General features: G+C 40.1%; 3 protein-coding genes across 4 annotated transcripts in view; 1 reads left to right on the top strand and 2 right to left on the bottom strand.

Moving 5' to 3' along the window:
- The first annotated feature begins 350 nt into the window (after nucleotides 1–350).
- Nucleotides 351–2,190, top strand: LOC109962662 (UDP-glucuronosyltransferase-like). Its single transcript, XM_020604559.1, has 7 exons — nucleotides 351–473; nucleotides 703–796; nucleotides 944–1,069; nucleotides 1,174–1,261; nucleotides 1,344–1,459; nucleotides 1,504–1,607; nucleotides 1,722–2,190. Exons 2-7 carry the CDS (start codon nucleotides 716–718, stop codon nucleotides 1,990–1,992), a joined length of 786 nt encoding a protein of 261 aa, XP_020460215.1. The 5' UTR covers nucleotides 351–473; nucleotides 703–715; the 3' UTR covers nucleotides 1,993–2,190.
- A 2,781-nt stretch (nucleotides 2,191–4,971) lies between these two features.
- Nucleotides 4,972–8,023, bottom strand: pecr (peroxisomal trans-2-enoyl-CoA reductase). 2 transcript variants are annotated; one of them, XM_020604478.1, is made up of 8 exons: nucleotides 7,865–8,023; nucleotides 7,239–7,372; nucleotides 6,963–7,128; nucleotides 6,804–6,885; nucleotides 6,616–6,712; nucleotides 6,414–6,524; nucleotides 5,810–5,921; nucleotides 4,972–5,718 (listed from the first exon to the last, which is right to left on the bottom strand). In XM_020604478.1, the coding sequence occupies exons 1-8, from the start codon at nucleotides 7,974–7,976 to the stop codon at nucleotides 5,636–5,638; spliced, it is 897 nt and encodes a 298-aa protein (XP_020460134.1). In that variant the 5' UTR covers nucleotides 7,977–8,023; the 3' UTR covers nucleotides 4,972–5,635. The 2 variants fall into 2 exon arrangements, with proteins under 2 accessions (XP_020460134.1, XP_020460135.1); XM_020604479.1 differs by lacking the exon at nucleotides 7,865–8,023 and adding an exon at nucleotides 7,695–7,816.
- A 1,193-nt stretch (nucleotides 8,024–9,216) lies between these two features.
- The window catches only part of rpl37a (ribosomal protein L37a), a 3,307-nt gene continuing 2,505 nt past the window's right edge, over nucleotides 9,217–10,018 (bottom strand). The window contains exon 4 of the mRNA XM_020604492.1: nucleotides 9,217–9,382. Within this exon, the coding sequence (XP_020460148.1) occupies nucleotides 9,319–9,382 (64 nt within the window). The 3' untranslated portion in view covers nucleotides 9,217–9,318. The remainder of the gene's footprint in view (nucleotides 9,383–10,018) is intronic.

Here is a 10,018-nt window from a genome sequence, read left to right as displayed (position 1 = left end):
ATTTCTAAAGTGTTGGTACTGAAAGTTCTTGCTCAGATTAAAATTCAACTTGCCAGTTTGCCCAGTGTAGCAGATGCCCCAGTGCCTCATTACATTCAAAGTCCTGCAGCTCATGACGAGCTAGCTGAAGTGAGACTGCACAGTTTCATCCATGGCTCAAGTGTATGACTTCAGTTTCAGTGATGTTAAAATATAGCTTTCATAAACACATAGCTTAAACCTTTTGTATGACTTCAGTTTCAGTGATGTTAATATATAACTTTCATAAACACTTAGCTTAAACCTTCAAGTCAAACATCAGCATTGTTCAGTTGTTTATTGTCCTGTGATACCTCTGACCCACAGGTGGCTTTACTTGAGCCGCTGCTTTGCCGCCTGCTGTACTGGCACTTTGATGAAATAGCTTATCAGTTCCTGGGAGAGGAGGTGGGCGTAACTCAAATTTTGTCAGACTCTGCTATCTGGCTGCTGAGGTAATGTGCCATGGTTAAGTTTTGATATTTGGGAGCATACACAACAACCATGATGTTCAAGAACTTTCACACACATACTAATACACGAAAAGGGCAGGAATATAGTGTGAATTTTACTGTAGCGTAGAGTTTCTTTATGAACTTTCATAGCACTGAATCACAGTGAGAGAAACTTTAAAAAGTCTCATTCTCATATTCAGATAAATACTGCGATGCTGTGTTTATACAGGGTGGACTTCACGATGGAGTTTCCGCGTCCTCTCATGCCTAATGTGGTATTAGTCGGTGGCATCAACTGTAATGTGAAGAATCCTCTGCCTGAGGTAAGGCTTCTGTGTGTTTCTGATTTGGAAAAAGCATCAATATCTAAACTTTAGTTCACTTCCTCCTCCTTTATGTAGGAAGATAGAGAAATAAATAGGCAACGAGTCCTGAACTGAGACTGCAGCACTCAGTTTGTGTTTTTGCAGGATTTGGAGCCCTGGGTGTCAGGAGAACATGGATTTGTGGTATTCACTCTGGGCTCCATGGTGTCAGATCTATCAGAAGAAACAACCTCCGTCTTCCTAGAGGCCTTCAGACAGATTCCACAGAAGGTACAGGGATGTACATGAGCATACGCTGTATAAAAATTCATTTGATATCACACAACAATGCAACAATTATAGCATCAGTAAATGACACTTAGCTTCTCTGACAGGTGATATGGAGATATTCTGGACAGGTTCCTGACAATGCCCCAGAAAATGTGAAGATGATGAAATGGGTGCCTCAAAATGAGCTGCTAGGTCAGTGAATGTGTTACATCACAGCACCTGACAATACCTCTACCTGCCTGTTAAACTAACTTTATGTGTGTTTGTGTTTTAGCACATCCTGGAGCTCGAGCTTTCATCACTCACTCTGGTTCACATGGTATCTTTGAGGGACTGTGTCACGCTGTTCCCATGGTGATGGTGCCACTTGCTGGTGACCAGCAAGACAATTTCCCATGGTGATGGTGCCACTTGCTGGCGACCAACGAGACAACGCACAGAGGATGGCGAGCAGGGGAGCAGGAGTCATCTTGGATATTTTTTCTATCACTACAGAAAAGCTCCTCTGGGGATTGAATGAGGTCATCAATGACACTAGGTGAGGGGTCAGAAGGTCATTCAGAATGTGTTTGTCACTTTTGGTATGTGCTTTTAACACTGTCTTACTTCAACACTGTGTACTTAATCTCTTTGGGTCTGTCTGTATATCCAGATATAAAGAGAGAGTTCAGAAGCTGTCAGCTCTCCATAAAGACCGGCCAATCGACCCACTCGACCTCTCAGTGTTCTGGACAGAATTTGTGATGCGCCACAAAGGGGCGAAGCATCTTAAATCTGCTGGACAGGACCTCAACTGGCTGCAGTACTTTTGCCTGGATGTTTTAGCACTACTGGCTACTGCAGTGTTGGTTTTTCTAATGCTAACAGTAAAATGCTTGAAACTGTGCTTCCGGAAACTGAGCAGGAAGAGGAAGCAGGACTAAACTACTAGTAGTGGTAGACTGATTGACTGATTAATCTGACCAATATTTGGCACTTTCAGATAACTGGCATCGGCCGATGTCATGCTTACAAGGCTGATTAACAAACACATCTGCAGGTAGCCTTGTTCAGTGTTTTCTAAATTACATGTGGACATGTTTTTGAATTTAAAATAATGGGAGTGCAGAATGTAGCAGCAGAGCCAGTGCTCGGTTTTAATTTTTGAATACATGAAATAATTTGAATATTTTTATGATTCATTAGTGTTAAATAAATTAAATACATGTTCATTTCATTTCAACAGATTTGTGTCATTTGTTATTGAATATTTGAATTTTATCTGATGAAAAAGAAAAAAAGACAACATGATATCAGCATAGCGTCAATCTGCCTTTGGTCTCCCTGCTGTCTAAAGGTCATCCTTGGCCCGTGAGAGACCATTATCTGTCGATCACAGCTTAATGCTACTGTATATTTGCATCTTCATCTCAGCAATAACACTGTTAAGATGAAAAATTCATTATTTTTAAAAATATAATGCAAAGCCAGTAAAGTCATAAGCACTCTCAATGGAGTGCTTTTGTGTGTTATGGCTGTACATTTGTTTGTATTGGCACTAGTATTGTCATTTTGGCCAGGTCTCCCTAAAAGCAAGGAGCAGTGTTAGGAATCACTCTGGATACAAGCATTAACAGATATCTCTTGTAGGTAAAAGTACTCACCGTGCCCATGGGTCCTTGAGGCCCCTGGCTGCCAGCCTCTTCTGTGTGAACTCCAGTGGTGTTCCCTCAACCTTCCACTGCCGCCAGTCTGGCATTGACAGCTTGCCATGGCCGTGGTCACCTCCCATGCTGAAAACAGATACAAATACAGGTCTAAGCGTGTTGGCTGTTCAGACACCTCACATACATTAAAACAATGATTATACGAGAGGCACAAATGTCAGCCTAGTGCATATTAAATAAAAATGTTGACACAACCTCCAAACATTTGATGCCCCATTGGGCTGGATTCAATCTGACTTTTAAGTAAGGGCGTCAGGAAGATGCTAGCCAAGCTAACATCTCTGCATGGTGACTCCCAGCACATGCAAAAGACTCTGTGAACAGTGGGCAGCCCTGTCAGTGACAGGCTGCTTCACCCCAAGTGCATGATGTGGTGTTATCACAGGTCCTTCCTTCCTGCTGCTGTCAGGCTATACAACCAGCACTGACCCCCCTACGTCGACCTCACACACCCACGGACTGAATAACTGTGAATACACAGCATACCAGGGTACTGTCTTACTTTTTTATTATTATAGCCACAACTGTTTACATTTAGACTGATAATACCCCATGTCTTACTTTTTGATTCTTAACACTGGGTGCCCGTCTTTCTCTGTCTTTGCTGCTGTAACGGTGTGAAATTCCCCATCGTGGGACTAATAAAGGTTTATCTATTACAGATTACTCAGTAATATACATAGTTACAAACAGTAATGTTGTATCAAACAGAAACGTACAAGATAAGACTTCCATTACTCATTTTATCGTATCTACGTCAAAAAGGAATACAGAGTTGTTTTGTAAATACCTCTATATTATAATAAATGGTACATTATGGCTTAGAGTATCTCTTATCTGCTTTCGATTAGTTGAAACCATGGCTCCAATAAGCACTTTGGCTAAACCCTGGCACAAGTGTTTTGATTATTTTAGTGTCAGTGTTGTTAAATATGTACTGATCTTTTGATAAAAAACAAACAAACAAAAGAAACAAACTTCCAGATGACCTACTAAAGCTCAAGTGTCATAAACATAACGTCATTTTGTAGTACGTGCCTTTAGTTATCGATGACAACTTGTTTGAAACTAATCACTATCACGGATGTTTTCCTATCAAAAGCAATGCTAAGGTACACAGCGTTTCCTCAGCTAGCACCGTTCTGTCGAGAGAGACAAATAAAATTACAGTGTTTGTTCTAAAACGACTTATCTACTCCTCTACATGTACAACGATAGTGCTATAGCAACACAACTGTAAAAATGCATGGGAAAAATCACGTTTTAATAAAGAACATGTACTATACCCAACTAGATTGTCGTGACCTCTGCTGTTTCTAAAAAGTAGCGACAGTTAGCAACGTTTTGCGGCAAAGCCCTCGAGACAAATTCCAAAAATGATTCTTCTTCTGTTTTTTAAGGCGGTTGGCAACCAGCTTTAGGCGCATTACCGCCACCTTTTAGACTGGAGTGTGGTTCAGAACGGACCCTACCTACTAATAATATAAAATAACCCCACTCAGTTCACTTTATATAATCTGGTGTAACCCCGTGCTCTCTAAAAACCTAATAAGTGCTCTGTGTCTCCTGACCTTTGTCCCAACACCTCCGGTAAACTAAAGTTCATTCCACATCTTAAAACTGTATTTTTGAATAATTCCCTCTCCTGCCTGAACCAGGGAAAACTCATTAGGGTAGGGTAGAACATTATTGATCCCACAGTGGGGAAATTCCAGTGTTCCAGCAGCAGTAAGGGACAAAAACAACAGAGAGCAAGCAACAGGACACCATAAGAACAGACACCACACACCAATCTTAATAAACAAATTCAGAAAACACGGAAAGAAAAAAAAAACACAAGAGGACAGAGCTACTGGAACTCGCTGCCGCTCCAGTAGCTCTGTCCAAAAATTAGACACAGTTTCTTGTAACCTACACATCTCACATTCCCCTGTAGTATGCTTCTTGATTATCTTCAATGTACTTTTTAAACCAGTTTGCACAATTTACTGTTGTCATTTCAGTTGTATTGTATGTGTAAACTGTAAAACAGCAGCTGCTTTAGTATTACAAAACTAAATATAACATTACTAACATATATTTATTATTAGCACTCATCTTTGAGCATTTAGGCCGATTTCAGTTCAAGATCCAAAGAGATCTCTAGATTCGTTCTTAATATAAATGAGTATTTCATTATTGACCTCCTGGTAGACAAAGTTTTGCATCCACAGTTCAACATGCTATCTCACTCTCACTCAAGTGTTTTAATATTCATGAAGAATTTTTTGTTTTCCTTTTATAACAAGAAGTCTCACATTTCACGTTATACAAACATGTTTTGTAACACGTTACATTAGGATGTTAATAGTACCAATACTGTATATCAGAGATAGGCAATGTAAGGCACCTGTTCTCCATGCATTAATGAGCCTGTGATCAAATACACCACAAACCTCTCCTCAGTTATAAAGAATTACATGATCAGGGCACTGTAAAAAGGACAGTGGTTTAAAAAAGAATTACTATCACTGCTGCAGGACCCTCCAAAAAAAGCCATCTTGCTTTTGACAAATAGTTCCTGATTTTGATAAAGCCTTAGAGACATTAAATTGGTGCACAATTTCTAAAGAACACACTGCAACTTTCTACAACATTCAATAGTCTGTCACACAACATTATACAGGAAATTCATGTTGCTCTTAATTAAATACAATTATGTACAGAATTTACTAAGTCACTCCATCTTATGACCAGGCCACCTGGTGTTTTGCTTGTATGACCATGCTTGCAGTGTCTATACAGCTAAAAGCCCATGATGTTTATGGGTCAACTGGGTACTGAAACATTAGGTTCAGACCACATATGTCACAAAACTGCCTTATAGTTTGCTTTGTGGGTTGAGCAGCTCCTTCAGAGCATCTAGGTTGTCCCCCTCAGGTGCGCTGGGCCATGCACTGTGGTCTGGAGACAAACATCCACAAGAATTTAGCCTGTTAGATTCTATATAAAACTGTGGAATTACAATATGTGTGCATTAGCAAGCTGTACATACTGGGTATTTCCCACATGGAGTGGTACAGACTTTGTCCTGCATCAATCCTCAGTGTGGCTCCTGAAACATAGGAGGCGGCAGGAGAGAGCAGGAAACACACTGCTGATGAGACCTGGACAGAAAAACAATGAAAAAGAGAGAAGTTGCCACCACTGTCTGTGGCTCTGCAGCAACCAACACACACTCAGCACATCATCTGTATCTGTGGCTCTCAGTTACAAAGTATTTATTTAAAGAGCTCGACCAACCACCTCCTCTCACCTAGGTTGCACACTTTTACTTTGTTACATGGCTTGCCAATCATTTCTTTATATCATCTGCTTCTAATGCAGTTTGGGGTTTTTAATCTTTTTCACAAGAAAAAAAAAATGCTACAAAAAAAGCCCATGGGATTTAATAAGAAATTTAGGAGGGAAAGGCTATTAAAATCTACTAAGTGAACCATATATAAATATGGGTTTTGTACACTTTAAAAACACCACTGATTTTATCAAATGACTCTGCTTATGTATTAATTCCAATAACACTTTTTAAATATAGCAGCTCTGAGTTTCATGCGTGCCATTCCTCAGGTTATTGTGGGTAATTTGAAGTAATTAGACACCTCCTCTGGCACTCCCAGTCTCTTTGCAGGACTAAATGGAACAGACATCTTGAAAAGAAGTGGTCCATACTCCTTGTAATTCTCCATCGCAGTTTTGGAGAAGATTGTACCCTGCAACCAGACAAATGCAGAGACCTTAAATGACCACATAATTAATGAACTCCAACACATGATTCTGCACTAACATACAACCTGTGCATACAGGTGCAACGGCATTAACTCGTACTCCTGAGGCTGCCCACTCGATGGCCAGACTCTTTGTTAAGTTATCCACCGCTGCCCTCGCTGCTCCTGTGTGGCTGTCAAGGAGAGAGGACAGTGTTTCAGCATAAGGGGATAAAGTCTGTGGGTTTGTAAATTTGTGTGAACATTTAGGGAGGTGGTGCTTACGCCATGCCTGGAAAGCCTTTCCACATGTCAGCAATGATGTTCACAATCACACCTCCATGCTGTTTCATCCACGCGATGTATACTGTGTGGAGGTCACAGCAACACAGTCACAATGAGAGCTTAAACAGACTGAAACAGTGCTACCCACACGCAGCATACCTTCCTTGGAGCAGTGAAAGGTTCCAGTCAGGTTAGTGTCTATCACAGCCTTCCAGCCTTTAGAGGACATGTGCTCTGCTGGGCTGCTGAACTGACCTCCTCCATTGTTCACCAGAAAGTCTATCCTGCCAAACTGCTTCAGCACTGATGATACAAGAGCCTTCACCTGCCACACAGGGGATCAAAAAAATATATCACAAAGTGAAATCATTCCTTTGCAATCAGTCCCAGACAACTAGCAGCAGTGTCAGAGGCTGAAAATGTGTGTGAGCCCACCTCATCCTCGTTACGGATGTTGCATGGCAGAGGCATGACACATGCAGGGCTGGAGGGAGGGATTTTTTGTCTCATCTCCTGAGCCGCTGCCTCCAGCCTCTCTGCTTTTCTACTGGAGATCACCACACTGCAGCCTGAACACAAAAAATCAGCCAGGATGAAACTGCAATCATGTCCATACTGAAAGATGAAGATTATGATGCATTTTTTTGTAAGCAAGAGAGATATGACTGCTGAAGTTATTTTGTTTTGTGAAGTGTTATTTGGGATAAGGTCAACACAACTCAAATTTTTCACACTGAAGACAAAATTAAAATATAATTTAAAAAAGTTATTTGGACTTTAACATAAACTGATTTTTCAGTAGCCTATTTATGCAACAACGACAAACTTCAGTTGGAGATTAAATGAAATTCTGTGGCCAGATTAGGACTTGTTCTCATAGCTACCACGTACCGTGAATGCTTCTAATATCCTTAACCCCTTTACCTCGATTCACAGGCGTCAGTGTTCAGATCTGAACAGCTAAAGCTGTGTCGAAGTTCACATGGCTCTTACGGTCAGTCGTTGTTCAATTCAAACTGCCTGCACCGTGTCCACTCATTCTCACACACAGCATCACTCACCCAGCTCCAGAAGCTCTGCAGAAATAGCTCTACCGATCCCGGTCCCTCCACCCGTCACTATTGCAACTTTATGTCTGAACAAGCCTGGTCTGAAAACACTGGACGCCGCCATACTTGTTTGTTGATTCCGCTGAGGTCAGACCTGCGCCCCCTGCTGGACGTTTTACGGCAGCTCATGTGTCTGGTGGTGGTAATTTTTCTACATAAATGATGTGTATAAAGATTTTTCTCAACTTTTTCTAAAATGGTTATTTACTTAGTCATGGATATTTAATGTTTCATGAAAATAGCAACCTAGAGATTAAGACTTTAAATCATGTTTTCAAGAAATGTCTCAATAAAACAACATTTTTCTATTTTCGTAACACCAACTGTAAAATATTTCATTATCAATCTTATTAGTCTCTGTTTTTCATGAAAATAAATGGCTGGAAGGCAAATATTTGTTTCAGGAATTATTTCAAAGTATATTTAGCTATTTAGCAAATGTTAAATGACACAAGTCAATTTTATTTTAAAGGTGTTTATACAACACTCCTGCATTCTAACATTCTAATTTTTCTATTAAAAATCTGCAACAAATAAATATTCTGAATAAGTGCCATCACTAGCAGTCCTGACTTTTATTGTTCTGATTTCCATCAAAATGACAATGTCCAAAAACTCTCCATCCCTCTAGTTTATATGTAGACAATGCTGCCTTGCCCTTATTCATAGACTTTTAGTTGAAAGTCTGTGTTGAAATTTTCAGTGTATGAATATTTAATATGTGCTGGCTATGTTAATTTGTTACATAAAATGAACAAAGCAATTAAAATGCTATTACACTGTTTTACCACAATGTTTTTTGTGAAAAAGCTTGTCACATCTGAAGTTTTGCATGATGAGTATTTACCAAATGACCACGTAGATTCCATTTCACAAGAACACATCTTGATCTTTTATTGAAGCATTTTCTCTGACTGCAGAGTCAGCAGTATTCTTTAAACTGTGTTAGATGCCACAGCAGAGCCAGTTACTGTCCAAAGCAGGTTTCCAATCAGTAAAAACACCCAGAAATCTGTGGGTTACTTGTTGAATTTACTAAAACACAGTAGTGTAGGTGTTTAAGCCGTCCCTGGTAGGCTAGTGGCCGCAATGCAGAAGAGGAGAATCACTTTCTTAGCTTGTCACCGTTACATGCAATTGTACTGGGACAGTTCTGCTTATGATGGTGCAGCTTTACTGGCAGCCTGAGCACCAGAGTAAATTTCTCACTCATGCAGGGTTGGTGAGTCATGTTCTGTACAGCAGTAGAGTTTTCATTTTACTTTGACATTACAGATCAAATGTACAAAGACACGAACAAAGGATTCCGCTCCAGACCACTTTATTTGGGGATGCTGAGGTTATGTCCAGGTCGGTTAAATTATAGAAAACAAAGTCCCAAATCCACCATTGGTCATGGCACCCGTTTACTGGTCCTTCAACTCCTTCAGTCTCCTGATTGCAGATTTGACTGTGACAGCAGAAGTTGTGCTGCAAGAGAAAACAGGAACATTCTAAAGGTGCAGTTTCATGAAAATACCAGTAGATTCCCATCCACCACATCCAGATGCTAACAATAAGAAGTGCATCTTTCCAAAATTTTTTAAAACTCTGTTGAGAGAAACCTCGATGATGCTTTGTTTATAGGCATGGAAATGGGCTTACTATTGTTCATAGAGCTGGTTTTTAAATTACTGGCCACTTGAAGAACCAAAATGAAGCAAATCTGATGTATGGTTATTCAAATTAGTTTAGATTTTTAACTGTCAAATTTGCAACATTTTTCTACTGTGATGCATTTAGTGACAACTCAAAGGCTTGCAAAACTTAAGTCTAAGATTTAAGTTTCTACTTAAGTCTTCCTACTCACAACCTGTGAAACATGCCAATGAATAGTATCCAGGATTAAATATGGAGCTTTTCAGTCTAGGCAAACACTTCTCACTTTCCTCTGCTACCTGCGATCATTCCTGCGTCAATCAAACGCCTGTTGATGTATACAACCCTAATTTCAGGTCAAAGCTAGCCCCTAACAATGGCCAAGAGGAAAGTTGATTCTGAAAACAGAGCCTTTCTAAACCGGTGGGAGGCTGAATATATGTTTACTGACATTGTCGGTAAACCCGT

This window comes from Monopterus albus, unplaced genomic scaffold (genome assembly GCF_001952655.1).
Source record: "Monopterus albus unplaced genomic scaffold, M_albus_1.0 scaffold66.1, whole genome shotgun sequence".
NCBI lineage: Eukaryota > Metazoa > Chordata > Actinopteri > Synbranchiformes > Synbranchidae > Monopterus > Monopterus albus.
This window is presented reverse-complemented; position numbering and strand designations above follow the sequence as displayed.